General features: G+C 33.3%; 1 protein-coding gene across 2 annotated transcripts in view; it reads right to left on the minus strand.

Annotated features, from left to right (window-relative positions):
• Window positions 1–2,371: 2,371 nt before the first annotated feature.
• The window catches only part of LOC145685927 (uncharacterized), a 196,326-nt gene continuing 181,697 nt past the window's right edge, over window positions 2,372–17,000 (minus strand). For both annotated transcript variants that reach the window (XM_081758701.1, XM_081758700.1), the window contains 2 exons: window positions 14,955–15,062; window positions 2,372–6,760 (listed from right to left, as the gene is read on the minus strand). In XM_081758701.1, coding sequence (XP_081614827.1) covers window positions 6,625–6,760; window positions 14,955–15,062 — 244 coding nt within the window. In that variant the 3' untranslated portion in view covers window positions 2,372–6,624. The remainder of the gene's footprint in view (window positions 6,761–14,954; window positions 15,063–17,000) is intronic.

Below are 17,000 nucleotides of genomic sequence, written 5' to 3' on the forward strand. Positions count from 1 at the left end.
GGAAAAGAAAGGAAGAGGGCACAGAAGACGAAAAGAAAAGATGGATTGGAATAGAGAGCATAGGAGAAAAAACGGAAGTCCTGAAGAACTTTTTCAGAAAAGGAGTGGTAAAAACTTATAGAAAAGGGGAGTAGAATGTTGAATTTATTGAAAAGAAAGAAAAGAAGGGAGACAGAAATTAAACTGTTATGAGGGAGTTGTTGTCTTAGAAGTAATACAAAGGATGTTATATGAATTATATGGGAGAAACAGGGAAGAGGTTGGAGGAAAGAATTAAACAACACAAGGATGACATTAGACTAAAGAGGGATTGTAACTCAATATAAACATGTGAAGGAGAAGGGCATGAAATAGACTGGGAAGGTGGAGAGGAGCTGGAAAGAGAGAAGAATTGTAAAAAAATGGAAAAAAAGCGGATGGATAGGAAAGGAAGAAAGCGAAGGACTCATGAACTGGAATAGTGAACTAAATATACATACTGTATCTAGAAGGATATTGGATAAAGCAGAAAAAGAAAAAAAAGAGGTCACACAGGTGTGCCAATTAAAAGGTTAAGCTTTCAACTGAAAATTGTATCAATAAAAGTTGCAAATATGTAATCAATTAAAAATTCTTAAAAATGAAAGGACAGATCTCATTGGTTCCTAGATAAGACCTCCTCTCATTTCCTGAGACATATAAGGTCTGGTCTTAGCGATTGTATTTTATAACGTGTCTGATGAAGGCAAAGGTATTTTGTCGAAACTGCACCAACATTATTTATTACATAATATATGCTTTGGTCAGAATTTGACTTTTATTTTCCTTTTCCATAATATCATAATATCAATTAAAGAACCAATATATTTTAGTTCCTAATGATTTGTCTGCAATAACCTTGAATACCTTTGTTAATTTTCCACCCTCGATTGATTAAAAAAAACATTTATTTAATTTCCATAAATTGATAAATTTGAAACAGTATTCATGTTATGAAAGCGTAAAATGGAAATTTTCCTTTACCCAAAAGTATATATGATTATTATTTCGGAAAAACAAAGGGAAGAAAGGAATATACAACTGAACGTTTCTTTAAAATTTTATTCTTACAAATCATATTAAATTGTTACAAAATAGTCAAAACAGACTACATTTGAGCACTTACATGCTTTTTTTTAAAAAAATTATGAAAATCAAGATATAAATACGCAGATTCCTCGGTATGTTATATATCAATATTATAAAATTAAGTTTTGAGTCTACAACTAATTGTCTAGGAAAAATCTATGTGAAACCTTGTATATATGCATTTTCAGCTAAAGGTAAGAACTTGGTACCTTTAAATCTGTGACTGAATGCATGCTATATTGCAAATTAGAAATAAATTGGTGTACCAAAAGCCACGTAACCAAACTTTCTTTCTGTTTTATTGATGTAATAACAATATGAACTAAATCGCACACCTAATAATAAGTGCAAAAGAACACTCATCTTTAAGAAATATTTACAAGTGAAAATGACAACAAAAGTTTTAAGTAGACTCGTAGCCAGCCTGATTTATTAGGGGGACAGAAATGAAGTCTGAGAGGGCAATGACAAAGACATCAAAGAACAACATAAAATTACACATTTAATTATTATTTACATAATCTGTATTTATTTTTGAGTTATCGAAACCGTAAAATTTGTTTCATTTTTGTGTGCTTAATACTAGCTCTTAGAGAGGTCCTTTGTTTCATATTAATAATTAAAATGGAAGTATTTATTTTTCAAACATTAGAACAAAATTATATTACAGCAATTTTAGATTATATCAATACAAAATAGAAGTACATGTTTCACTTAACGTTTGCACTCAATTTTCAACCTTCTAAAATAAGTGAGACACTACAGTTTATTAATATTTATAACTAACGCTGTGGACCATGATACTATTGTTTGGAAGTGCACTTGGTATCGTTGGATGCTTGTCATGGTTGCAATAATAGGGTAGGTTGAAATTTTTGATATGGGTAAAGGCAATGAAAGATGTTTGGTGCATATAGCAAGAAACCTATAATTTTGCACAGAAATGAGTAGAATTCGCAAAGTTGAATTTAATTTGGTAAATATAGTTGCAAAAATTTAACTGGCTTTGAGTCAGTTTGAAAATTCTATTTAGCGTTGTTTTTAGAGGGGGCAAAAAATAATTTAGGGATCAGTGCCCCCTCTAGCCCCTCCCTGGCTACTGACCTGGTTTTAAGAAAATGCCAGTGAAGTAATAACAGATCATATTCATAATGTACATTTAAATGAGATCGTAGTGGTTTGGGCAAGAACTGTGTAAAACATACAAATCCGTTAACAGTACGATAACAGTTCATAACATTTCAATATGTGATTAGTAGACGGTATGCGCTTTTTTAAATGCCAACCAACTGTACATTAAACATAGAGAGCTACACATTATCTACCGTCTGAAAACATTTACAACACACTCTATATTAAAGACATCCTTAGAAACATGCTTTACAAAAACACATACGTATCACAGTTTATTATAATCACTTAAATAATTGCACACGGTATGTTTATGTATTCAGCAGGTGAAATTCAGCCTTAGGTCAACACAACTCTTGACAAAAATACAACAAACTAATCATAAATTGAGCTCAATACGTATATACATGAGCACATAGAAGTTGTAAAATTAAGAAATTACATAGGTGGTAAACATATTTATTACATGTGAGCAGTGGTGTCATTCAAACCATTTAACAACCGGTTCTATGATTAGTATAGTAAGTTGACTTAGAATTAATATTATTGATAGTAGTACAGAAATAAACTTCTCAAATTGACGAACGAGGAGTAAAACAGACCTGGCAAAGGCCTATTATATTGTAGGTATTATAACAAATAACAATAGTTAGGGAAAGATCACTGTTCGTAAACGAATGGAAACGAACGAATGGCGTAACACATTGTAGTCTGTTTCCGAACAGCAAATTTCCTATATTTATTTATTTTGGACATTGAAACAAACGTAGGAACGACGCTTCTGTGCGTGTCAGAACAGAAACGTCAAAGGTTCCATTTCATATTGGTTTGCAATAGTTCAGTACGAAATTTTCGTTTCTTAAACTAAACAAATGTTACAAAAACGAAATGCTTCTGCTGGGCAGAATTAAAGTTCATCGATGAAATAATGTAGAAAACTGAAGTGTCATGTCTTAATTGCAATGCAATATGTCCTAATTGTCTTGTTACAAGCTGGAAATTAAGAGACAACTCACACAATTAGTACTAGACCTGATATACTACACTTAATTTGTAATTAGTAACTATTGGACCTCGAAATGGACAGACAATTTTAACAACTGCCCCAGGTGAACCAGTGCAAACCAGCTGAATAACACCATTACATATAACTATTTCATAATGCAAAATACGCACTTTTTGTCATTTATTTTATAAACCACACAAGCAGTAGGGATATTACATTCGCTATGAAACACACAATTCCAGGATAATGTAAAGCTGCACAGTTCACAGATTACGAGAACAAACCAAGTTTTCTTTTCTCAGCAATTTTATTTTTCCGAAAAACTGCATAATACTTTTGATTCCTAAGGAATGTACTGCTGAAAGTGGTCCACATGATTTGCCCGCCCTGAATTTTTAACTTAACAGCCTGATATACTATAATTAATACAAAATTTACCATTTTTCTTTTGTTTGTTTTTCATAAGTGAAAGGAGATAATGAGATGCAACTTACCACTATCATAGATAATGTTATTCTACAAAAGAAAATACGAACCTGAAGAATTTTCAGTGTTGTCATCCATAGAAATTACAGAGTTGCCAGAATAACATTTCCCCCAAAATCTAAGTTAAGGCAGCGACGAGAGGAATGAACTCAACTGCATTTGATTACGTATCATGTTGTGTTGGTATTTTGTTAACTACTTTTTTTAAATAATAGTTGTATTTAGTTTGTAATAAATAAAAGAGTTTTAACATACAGTTATTAAAATTAAACAATAATATTATTTAAAAGAATAGTTCACAGGATACCAAGACATGATACGTAATCAAATTCAGCTGAGTTCGTTTCTCTAGTCGCTGCCTTAACTTAGATTTTGGGGAAAATGTTATTCTGGTAAAACTAAAAATTCTTCAGGTTCATATTTTCTGTTGTAGAATAACATTATCTATGATTGTGATAAGTTGCATTTCATTATCTCCTTTCACTTATGAAAGGTAAGCACAAGAAATATGGTAAATTTTCTATTATTTTTAGTATGTCACGATCTGAATATTTTATTCCAGAAGCAATTTTGGTTAACAAATTTGTTTGCAGTTTGATGTCGCAATGTCAAATTAAATACTTTTTTAATTTTTTTTTAAATACTTCTTGAGTAAAAAGTAAGGCAAATGGCAAGGTACACTCATGTCCAAAATTATTGCCGCATGTCTATAAATATGTTGTTGTAGGAATATAATTTGATAACGAATTCACCCGGTATTTCTTACAATGTTAGTATGTGCATAATCGGCAAAGACATGTATGTGGAAAATTTCACGTCAAAAGAGCAGTAAATAAGAACAATAAAACGAAAACAAAACTTTCGTGTCCATTTAGCAACATTTCGTTTTGCTCATTCTAATTTTTGTATTTATAATTCTTTTCCTATGAAATTTACCACAAATGCAGACTTGTACATATGTAACTACTATATTACTGCTAAATAACTAAATGCTAGCAAGCAAATAGCGTATAATACGCAATATTTATTACTTTGAATATCTTGAACAGTTTTTATTTAAGTAGCAATGCTTTGAACGCCGCATACTATGAGCATATGATGGTTTAGAAAAGCAATAAAGTTCAGGGTGATTTGAAACTCAAGAATGTGTCAATAGATATCATTATTAAACATCTCCAAATAGAATATTAAGTATTTATGTGAGTATTATATATATCTTTGGATTATGATAAGCTGCAATATTTTAGAATAAACCGTCTGATGTTGTATGTTGGAGAAGATTCAAAATGGCTGATCTACGCAGAAAGACTAATATGTTACTAAGGCCTCAACCTGGAGTAAGACTAATTGTCAGAAAACGTCGAAGAATTGACTAATGTGATTTCGAACAATTTTTTAGACTATCACTGGTTTAAACACAATTGATACTGAGTTCAACTAAAAACTAACATTAAGAAAAGTTTGCTTATTAATCTGCAAGGTACAATTATTTACTTACATAAATATACACCATACTACACTATGAATATAAGATCTAAAATCAGGTTTTCTAGCTAATGACTAAAAAAAATAGGAACGTTTCATTACAGTTTTCTTCGGTGTAGAGAGAATGTACTTCTCTGTAGCTCACCCGAAACCGTAGTAAAGCTGACACATTTGTTCCCAAGTTTTACAGATGAAAACATGCAAAAGGAGGTATCCGTTTTTGCTGGCAACTTATCACACCAGTTGTCAGACCAATAACCCTTTGGTTCCATTAAACAAAACAATGATATTGAACCTTAAACTTTATGAGTTTTGAGATAAACTGATGTTTTTGCGTATACACGAAAAACAAAAGCAGTGGCAAAACATATATTCTATGTAAAGAATGAAGGAAGCGAAACTAAAGTTAAAGAGTATATCAATAACAATAACGGAAAAGTTTATTAATAACTTCGAGTAACTTTCTTAGTAATATCGATTGGAGCTCCCCAAGGACAATGTGGTTCAAATAATAAAATATGTTAATATTTTCCGAAAAAAAAAAAAATAAACTAGCCACCATGAAGAGGAGAGAAGATGTATCGTTATTACTCGTTTAATTTGATATCTATATTGAGTTAACAATACTGGAAGGATGTAAAAAAGGATATCAACGTTTTCGGCAACTGGAAGGATGTAAAAAAGGATATCAACGTTTTCGGCAATCACATCACAAAGTTCTAATCTCTCCCTATTTCTGGCCCCAAATATTCTCTATTATATTACAAAGCTGCGTATTAAAAAATCGTAATAATTCCTTTTGAAACACGAAGAGTGAGCGATGATATTTTTGAGTAAAGGACTTTTGATTTGTCGTTCTGCTATTAAAAAAACAGGTTAGGTTCTGTTGTGATGATTCATAATATATAGTCTACAAACAATGAATGCTGGTAAATTGGTAACAAATGTATTCTTATTTTGATTATTTGGGTCTAAGATTTCATCAGTCTTTGTTTGCGGCATTATATTTTTGGCAAGTATCGTCTTGGAAGGGATCGACTGATGCATCTTAGGAAATATTAATCAAAATGCCTTGCCTTTGCAGAATTTGGCCCTACTTCAGTCATTCAGCACCAGGGAAGACTAACACTTCGCTATAATGATTGGAGAAATATATCTTAAAATCATAACTGAACACTAGATTCAGGACGTACACTACGGCGCAGATATTCCGTGAGATCGTCTGATCCTCAATTATTCTGTTATCTTCGAATAACTTTCGCAGTTGACTATTTCCAATGTTATAATTAAAATTGAGCAAGCTATTCTTGTACTGCAATTTTGTTGTGTGGCGAAATTTTTCTACTTAAAGAGTAAATTTCGATCTTTTTTTTTCCGACAGCCACAATTAATAGTGCAAAAACTTCAATTCATATACAAAATGTTTTTAGATAGTGAGGATTTGACTGCTTGAAATTAACAACTTCTATTAATTGCGATTCTAATTCATTCCTGTGAGATTCTCTTTCACTGGATCCAGTTTCATCACCGTTAGGCATCTTTGATCTGCAAGAACAAACAAAATAATTAAGTACACAACTAATAAAATAATATATGCACACGTATACACACTATATATATATAGTGTGTATATATATATGTCACAGTACTTCAAATTATATGCCCGTAACCGAACTCCCTCCATAAAATAGTTGTTTGAGTACCGCAGGATTCTGAAACGTATTTTTGGATAGCACACATATGAGTTCCTCAGTGAAGTCTTGACCCGACTACGGTAGGTTCCATAGTATTGGAGCTATGGACCTTAAAATTTATTTTTTTTCATATTTTGGGCAGCCTATAACTCGGAAATGACGGACTGCTGCACCCAGGTTGGTCTATACTTTTTGTCTTATCTTGGTGTCAGGAATCCCCTCCCAAACATTGTCGGTGTTGTTTTGAGACACCCCATATATATTACTTTTACATTATGAAAGCTTTGTTACACCATGGGAGCAAAAAGATAAGACGTAAAACATTAATTTAATTAATTAATGTGGTCGGAAGCATTTAAAACTTTTTTAATGGTGCTTTTAAGGGGTAAAAATAGGATATACAAATGCAAACGTCATATTTATACTTCCTCAAAATCTCTTCAGATGTCAACTGTGTATGACGTCGGAAAGTCAAAGGGTAATGGCTCATCCTCTAACTATTATTAAGAGGCCATGGTGAAAAGTAACGCCTCCTATTTGTTTTCTAGAATGTAAGTAGATATTTCATTGTGAGTACCTTCTACTGTAATAATTACATTTTTCTTCTGATATGTTGCTAGTTCCAAACTAGTCACCACTCGGGTCCAAGAGCTAAAGCAAGAAACATGTCGAAATGCAACAACACTATGTCGGTGAAGCAGAAGCAGGGTGCGGTAATTGAATCTCTTTCAACAAAAGGCGTCCTCCATTGACATATATAGGAGAATGACAGTTGTTTATGAGTGCTATTCCTGATTGTACAGAAAATCTCACGGGAGAGTACCTTACCTTGGTTGACAGACAATAAGGCGTAAGGTCACGCATTGCAATGGATTAACCACATCACAATCGTGCCGATGAACTGATTCCAGAGAACCGGTGCATCACCCAGGCAGTGCTTACTATGAAGTACGGCCTATTACGGGAGAGTGAGGTGACAATTGAAGATCTAGGACAGTTGAAAATTTGTTGGTCACCGCGAAAGCGGACTCCTGGTACGAAACAGAACAGACTGGACATATAGAAACAATTACTTGAACGCCATAAATGTGAAGATGATTAGTTCCTGAACATAATTATAGGTAATGAAACTTTGGTACGTCATTTTGAGCCTGAAAACAAGAGCATCTTCATGGAGAATTATCTGCACCAAAAGAGTTTAAGATCGTGGCATCGGTAGGTAAATTTGCGGTAATAATCTTCTGGGATGTTCATGGTATAATGCATATGGAATTTCTGGAATTTTATGGATAATTACCGTCAATTTTGATCAGTACTGTAACATTCTCAAAAAACTGAAAGCACGGATTCGACAAGTTGTTTCATAAATGAAACCTTTCGTTTACCATGATAATGCTCGCCCTGACACTAGTGACAAATAAGAAGATTCAGCGCCTTGGTTTCACTGTTATAGCTCATTCTATACACAGTCCCGATCTGTCTCCATCTGATTTTCATCTTTTCCGAAACTTAAGGAACATCTGAGAGGATTTCATCTTGATTCTGACAATACAATGAAACAGAAAATGAGGTTGTGATACCACCGTCAAAATGAACAATTTTACATTTAAGAGTTTCAAAACTTGTCACATGTTGGCAGAAGTGTGTTAAGCACTAGGGCAATCATGTGGAAAAATGATCCTTGTACTCTGTAAATTAAATATCTAGTACATGAGTTGGTTTTATACCGGTTACTTCAACATTTTTCACTTAAAAAAAAAAAGCATCACATTTCAACTTGCCTTGATATTATTGACAATAATGATACGAGGGAAACTATTGAATGAATGGAACCAACTGAATTTATTTCGTTGACTCCACTCACTTCTTATTTGATGTATTTTGAGTTTTATTTTTCTATCAATGGTTTACAACGCCAAACATTATCCAAGAGAAGAGTAGGTTATTCTCTCTTATGCCTGCTAATAAAAATGACAAGGGGCTTTGTAATAATGGGAACATGCGACTTGTTGACAGTCTGTGCGTGACCCCTAACGTCATTCTTGCTGTTTCACTGTTAATAAGGGAAATTGGATTAATTAAAAATTAACGTTATACTGCCTAAAGCATAGAAATGCTAACGACAAGTCGACGTTACTTTACAATAACTCCTTGTCATCTTCTTCATGTGAGTATTTGTTAAGAAATTATGCTCCTTGCAGAACTGATCTTTTGGTCAGTTTTCTCCATTGCAGAGGTACTGCTGATGTTCCTTGAATCACTCCTATTAAATCCCTTATGGAAAACAAATACTTATTCTTCTAAAGTTTCTCCAAAAATAATTCAGCAACCCACCATTAGGTTGTTTTATTTCTCTTTAGTATTTTCGAAATTATATTTTGAGTAGATGCCTGGTAGCTGAATTGTCATGAACAACTGGCTTGATATGTTCACCTTACTTAACCTGAACAAGGTATAAATATCCTAACAAATCATTTGAAAATTAATTTTTACCGGCAATGCATCGCAGTTTAGAAACTAGACGAGTATGATATTAGAACACTAAATCAACTGCGAGTTTTATTACTTTCACAAGGCCATAAATTAGAATGAAATAATAAACTTTGACACGAGATTATCTATGCTCCACTTCCACTCCTTTACAGTGAACTGTAATTTTAATTTTTACTTAAGTATTATACAAAGCGCTTCCACACAAGGTTCCCATCACTTTCGTAATTGGTCCTGAATCTCGATCTATGATCTATTGATGAATATTTTTAGTTCGAAATTTGATCCCAAAATGGTGTCAATAAAATGTAGCACCGATTTGGCGTTACCTTCTGGGTGCTTTACTAAATATAATTTTAATTTGTAATTATCCACGTGTACACTATTACATCATTTAAGTAAAAATTTAGTTTATAAACTTAGTATATTCAGTATGAACTCGTAGTGTATCTGATTCTACCAACTATTCGAATTTCCTGCCACATGTCTTAACTTCTGCAGTTAGCTTTCGAATTCAGCGGTAGAGACAATATACACAACTGGTAACGAAAGCAAAATTCATTGAAATTTGCAGAGCGAATGCATTGACATAAACGCCTGAACATTTCTTTTGGACTCTGCTTCTTTGAGGCATGTTTTATCTAGGTATCTCAGCAATATCGAATTGTTTCAGCCAAAATAAATACATTATTAGTTATTAAAATCTAAGTTTCTAAAAGACACATATGTATTATATGCAGCACATTATTATTTATTTCATTTCTTTTCATAATTGAAAGTCCTAGTATCGTTTTACACTCTATAATAATAGAAGGAAGTTAGAATTCTTTCTGCATTCCTAGGAACACAATCTTTTTTGTTCTCGTATTGCGCTTAGCAGGAAAGGAAGTTAACAGGATTTACTAACACAGATTTATTGTGCAACTATACGCTACAGTCACATTCTCTTCCTCACTTGGTATTTGGTTGTGGCTTCGCACGTTGATTTTGATAATATTGAATGGAATTTTTAGCTCTATGTCACAATTATGCCCTTTAGGCAAAAAGATACGGATGATTAATGAAACTGAAGAATTATGAAATAATTGGTGGCAAGATAATGTGGGAGGAAACGAGCGAACCCACAGGCACGATGCTGGCCTATGGAATCGAACCAGGAACCCCTCTACCACTGAGCTACCGTGTCCTCATTTTGATAATATTGTCTGGAGTTGCAACTCTGAGAAAGTCTATGATAATACGGCAATTGCAGTAATTTCATAAAAACAGTGACAACTTGGTCAGCGAGTTTAAACTGGCTCACAATTTCTTTTTTCTTAGAAGAGAACATGTGTGGTTATGAAATATGAATTGGTTAGTGTCTACTTTTACTTTTCGACAACTGACTGACGAAAAGTGCATTTTTTTCCCCACAAAAATGAGTGCTTGAGGAATATCACAGGGGAGTAATTTATTTCATCTCAGAAAATTGTAAACTTTAAGTATATATAAATAATATATTGCACTGTCAAAATTAGAAATTTTATTTCCAAAACTTCAAATGCAATCGGAAATATATTTTTGAGCGTTAGACGTGTAGTCCTATTTTGTGGTACCCACGACAGCAGAACATCATCATTGTCTTCCCGTGAGCACAATGTCTTAAAATAGGTATAAAAAGGAAGAGAAAAACAATAAACTTTGCCACGTAGTGTTTTCCAAGACACTCTTTCTTTATTGATTGAAAAATCCTAAGAACACTTCCAATATATTTTTCTGGTATACGACAATTAACGAAAAATTTGTCTGCCACTAAAACTATGTAATATAATTTCAGTATGAAGACGTTGCATCGTACTTGTAAAAGTACAGGGGGTGGGGATATGGTGGCTCTGTGGTGGAGCGCTTACCTATGATGTGTGGGGTCCCTGGTTCGATCACCGTCCAAGTAAGTCTGAGAACATCGTAACTGTGAGTTTTCGGGTACTTCCGTTTCCTCCCACTTTCTCATTACACCAATTCTTCCATCATCATTCACTTGCTTTAATCATCTGTCTCCCTTAGCCTAAAGGCATAATCTTGAGACGTTATACTGAAATATTTCATATTATTTTGTAAAAGTACAGGCTACTAATACAATACTAACTTAGATCATTATCTCTTAAGAGTAATTATATATATAGATGAGTCAAAGTATGTTACCACGCGAATACCATAAATATTTATTTATTAAGCATACACGGAACATGTGTTATATCGAATTTTTGTCATATAATAGCTTCTGTTGTTTCTCTCTTCAGCTTGACTCAATATGTTTTTATAGGTTCCACAATGACTCACAGATTAACACTAGAACAAAGAAAAATTATAGCAAGCTTGATGGAAGTGTACGGTTCGTCGACTGTGGTCCGTCCAATGTATCAGGAGTGATTTGCACGTGACCCACCTTTTAAATTTAATGGAATTCATCAATGAAGTCACTTTTCACATATATGTAATGTAGTTGTCAAGCAATGTAAGAATTTACTGGGCTATTGAAAATCCTCGAGTCTTTCGGGACTATGAACCTAACTCCCTAAAGATGAATGTTTGGTGTTGCTGTGACCACCACTGAGGTAATTGGGCCTTACTTTTCTGATATCCCCATAGTGAAGTTAGATGTGTACTTAACAATGCTGTAGTACAACGTAATTGACGAACTATCACTACAAATACGATTTACAGCATTATTCCCAACAAAATGGCACATTACTGAGCTAAACAGCAAATTAAGCCGTATCTGTTTTGTCATTTATAGACTACGTGGTTCAGTGTCAAAAGAAACTTTGCTGTTATTGTACTATGGTAAGTTTCAATCCTTGTTAAATTACGGAATGATTTTCTGGGGAGCCTCCTATTTCAGTGTTACTACTTTTCGTCTATAGAAAAAGGCAATAAGATCTATTTTTAATCTGTCACCAAGGTCCTCATGCAAAAGGATCTTTCAGTCAAATACAATTTTAACTGTGTCTTGTCTGTACATACACAAAAGTATCATATATGTAAAGAGAAATGAAAGTAGTTTTATTCATGTTGACGATATACATTCATACAACACACGACAAAAGAATAACATTCACAGCATACCAAAACTATGCGTGCACCAAAAGAAGTGTTATTCCTATGTTCGCTAAGTTGTTTAATAAGCTCCCAAGTTATTTAAAGGATATCAAAAACATACGGAATTTCAAAAATGAATTATTTATTTTTTTTGTGTAACAAAATGTATTATGATATTAATGAATACTTGGGTGATAGTTTGTAAAATAATGTAATATCAGTTATATTGAAATGTCTTATTATTATTTGACAAGTCCTATGTACTGGTCTCTGGCCAATAATGTACGACATGGATGAATAAAAGAATGAATCAATGAATGAATCATCTCCGCATTATGCCTTTACTATCGTACCTACCTTGATCCCACATTTCCCGATCGATGAATTGGTCGTGGTTGTGGCCTACCTTTATACACTGCGCTGACCTCCATAATCCCCAGATATCTTGTGATTTCTGGTTATGGGGAAAGGAACGCGTGTACAGCAGGAAAGTTTGCATCATCAATGAAATAAAAAATGGTTACAGGATGTGACATCCACTCTCCGTGAAATGCATGTATGCTACTGCTAGTGCAAGGCTTTAAGTGCTACTGCTAATCGCTGCATTTTATGTTTTGAACACAATGGTAAACAGATTGTGACATTTGATGAATGGTAAATTTCTGTTTATAACACGATTGGTTCGGTTCCTGCTTGTCCCTGTTCGGGCGCCATTCTTATGACACGATTTGATCGTGTTCTTGTTCGGGAAGGCCATCCTTATGACCGTTCGGGTTCGTGTCTTGTCTGGTACGCCTATCTGATGACCCAACTGGGTACGATTCTTTTATTCCAACATTAAAGATTTTTAAGTACAGTGGGTCTAACGGATGGAACGGAATGAGAAAGTTTTTCCTGTATGGTAGTGGTTAGAGATTGTGGGAAGAATTGCACAAGATAACAAGTCAAGATGGGTTCGATCCAAACTGATGTATGCGCGTACCCACCCTCGGTGACACGCCCACTTCGCATCCACACAATTTCTACAATATCAGGTACAATATTCTTACCATTCCAGTAGTGATTCGCGTGAGAAACTGGTAGGAAACAACTGAAAGTAAAATACATACAAGAAATTGACTTTACTCAAGCACAAATATTATACATGTTATATACATACTTACTTCTGTATTTTATCAATATGAATTTTATTAATACCTTTCGATGTTTTGTATTTTTAAATCTTTCCTCTCATCATTTTAACGTATCAAATTTAAGCCTACGAATTTTATAGGAGAATAAAAAAATAAAAAAGGAATTTCAAAAGATTAACTCAAAATTATATGCTATGTCGACGAAGCCGGCTCATTGCGTAACAAGAGACATGATTATTTTGCACATCTTGCTCACTGAAAACTAATTCACACAACACTTCGATTTTGGAAATTTCAGGAGCCGTTAGTGGATTTTGGAGGGTAACCCTTTTAGATTTTTCTTTTCATTTTTAAGTGGATTTTAGGTTTTTGCTAACTGGCTCCAATTTCCATCGTCCAGCAGGGTAGTCGACCGTAAACTTGCTTTCTGTGCCACTGATCAACAATTCAAGAAGTAAATTTATCCCTTGTCTTACCTACATTACTTGATCACGAATATAAGTAAAATTCAATAGTAGATTTGGTTTTTGTTCTTGAATAGTAACATTCGCAAGGAACTGAGACAACGTGGTTTTCTTTGATCTCAGATAAGTTAAGTTATTTCAATATATTTTCGCTAAAATTCACTTCAACTTACGCAGGTAACTAAATAACATGAGTTCCACAGTACACTGATACATATTCTAGCACAATAACATAAACGATGACCAAATTATCGATGGATTTCCTTAATAAGTTGTTCACATCTTCTCCTTTTCACGGCTTCCATTCGCATAGTACCACTCGCGCCTTTTTTTCTAGCGTCTGTATTAATGCACTTATGATGACAGAGAGAAATTTGAAGAATATCTATATAAAATGTTCTTTACAAGGAAATATATATTTATATATCAAAAGGTGTTATAAGTATTCACCATTAGAATTATATATTTAAAGTATTAAAAATAGTAAAAGTATTTTTCAATTAAACTAGATTTAATGGGACTATATTTTATAAAGTTACAACCACCTCTCATTCCTTTATGCGATGAACAAAAGATACAAGTCACCACTCACAGTACTGCCAACTCATTGAAAAGATAGAACCATAACATAAAGTTTGCGTCAACGTATAATCCATGGAGCCTTATTCCACTTCAGCCGAGAGTAACTGAGAAAATTAAAATGAAATGGGAGTGAGGGGGGCCACACGCTCATATGTTATTTGAGAGGTAACATAATTTTGACTCACTATATATATATATATATATATATATATATATATATATATATATATATATATATATATTTGTGCATAGAACACCTTTAGATATCATAGCACATGAGAATAACACGAATACTTACCCTGGATTTATTTTCTCAAATAAATTTCCAATGTTTTGTAACAAGACAAACCGAACAAATGGATTGATATGCACATAAGTATGCCTTTCGTCTGTAAAACCATCAAATCTGGAATAACAACAATAAAATGGTCTTGTTTTAGCATTCGATCTTACACACATAAATGATCCCATTTTACTTAAATTCATTTAGTAAAGTATATAAATAAGCACACGACTGCATTACATCTTTGATTGATTTGTTACGTTCTTTGTCAGAATCGAGGCTATATACGAGATCTACAGTTTAAAGGGAAATCTAAATCACTGTAGTGTATCGAGAATCGAACCCGGGACTTCGTGAACCAAAGACACGTCCTCTACCACTATAGACTAGGAGAAAGGCTTCTAAAGTTGCTACACTAACTGACATGAAGTATGTGTCTAAAGGCATGGAAACGTTCACTTTAAATTTTATATGCTTGCGAAGTCTGATATGCAATTTATTTGAAGTGTTCACGAAAGTAACTTGACATTTTATAGCCTTTCATTCTGGTACAGTAACGAAAAAGCGTGTCGGATTTTTTTTTTGTCACTATATTCCTTATCGAACAAAACTTTGGGTATATACGTAAAAACTAAATAAATAAATAAAATACTATAGGTTACTTTGTCAGTGATTCTACATGAAATCTAAATTTCCTTCTTAAATGACGCTCGTCCACTAAATTTTAATCCCAACATTTCCTAAAGTAAACTTTCAGAACCATTTAGTAATTTTGGTAGCCATTTATTTGTTGCTGTCTACTTCCCTATAAGAGCAGAAAATAGATGTGGCTGATATTTCATTGAAATGAGGTTTTAATGGAAAAATTTCTAAAATATAACCATGCAAGAAATGCCCTTCTACCTTCGTAGAAATGTCACCATAGTTCAGTCGAGGGCACGATGAGTTCGTTAAATGTTTCTATTTTGAAATGGGACGTCATTCGCCAATTGATCAAAAGTAAGAAACGATGATAATATATGTGGGAATATATTAAAAGTATACAAATCGCTTTATTAACATATTCTTGATGGGTATCGGAAACTTTTCTTTAAAAAACTGAAGATCATTACGAGATAAGCACATGACTGCAAAGAAACTACAATGAGGAAAAGAAAAAGTGTCTGATAAGTAGTAACACATTTTATTCCTTTATACAAGAGAAAGAGAGGCCAATAGGTTAATACTCTTCGTAATTTCATCGAAAGAAGCATTGATTTACGTCTCACTGGATTTATTTCCTTGTCTCGCCTCAATGCTGCTTTCTTTCCTTTGCAGCAACTGAACAGTAAGTGGATATTACAACGACAGTAGGGACATATTTCTGTTTGACTTGGATATTTTGTCAATTAAAGATTACCTTTTACTCATATGATGGGCAGAAAGCTCGAAAGCTCATCTCTCAGAAAAGTTGAAATAAAAGATAGTATACACTGCGTTACAACGAAAACCATATTCACACGAAACTTTTAAAAGAGGAGTGAGCGGTTTTTTTTTTAACATATCATTTTGTATGCTTAAACTCAACATATCATTTTGTAGTATTTTTTCTCGGCATCTGGATAGAAACTATCGCTCATACCAATGGTAAGAAGTACACACATTTGGATAAATTTCTAATTATACTCTTTATATTTATAATTTGAGGGTGCTGAACCGAATAGGACTATTTTTTAAACATATCCATCAATGGGATAACGAGAAAAACGACCTCAAAATTGAGATATAAGTATTCCAGCTTTGAGGCAACTTTTCTCGTTACCTCATTGACGGATATGTTTAAAAAATAGTCCTATTCGGTTCAGCGCCCTCAAATTATAAATATAAAGAGTATAATTAGAAATTTATCCAAATGTGTATACTTGTCACCATTGGTATGCGCGGTAGTACTTTATATTCACTTTTTAATACTTTTTTATCCTATGGGAAATCTCTATTAAAGAAAGATGAAGATTTCAGAATTTTTGATCGTAATTGTGCATACGTTTAGAAATAATCAAAATGACGACCAAACTTAAAATT

The sequence above is a fragment of the Thermobia domestica genome, chromosome 5, assembly GCF_964235325.1.
Source record: "Thermobia domestica chromosome 5, izTheDome1.hap1.1, whole genome shotgun sequence".
Classification (NCBI taxonomy): domain Eukaryota; kingdom Metazoa; phylum Arthropoda; class Insecta; order Zygentoma; family Lepismatidae; genus Thermobia; species Thermobia domestica.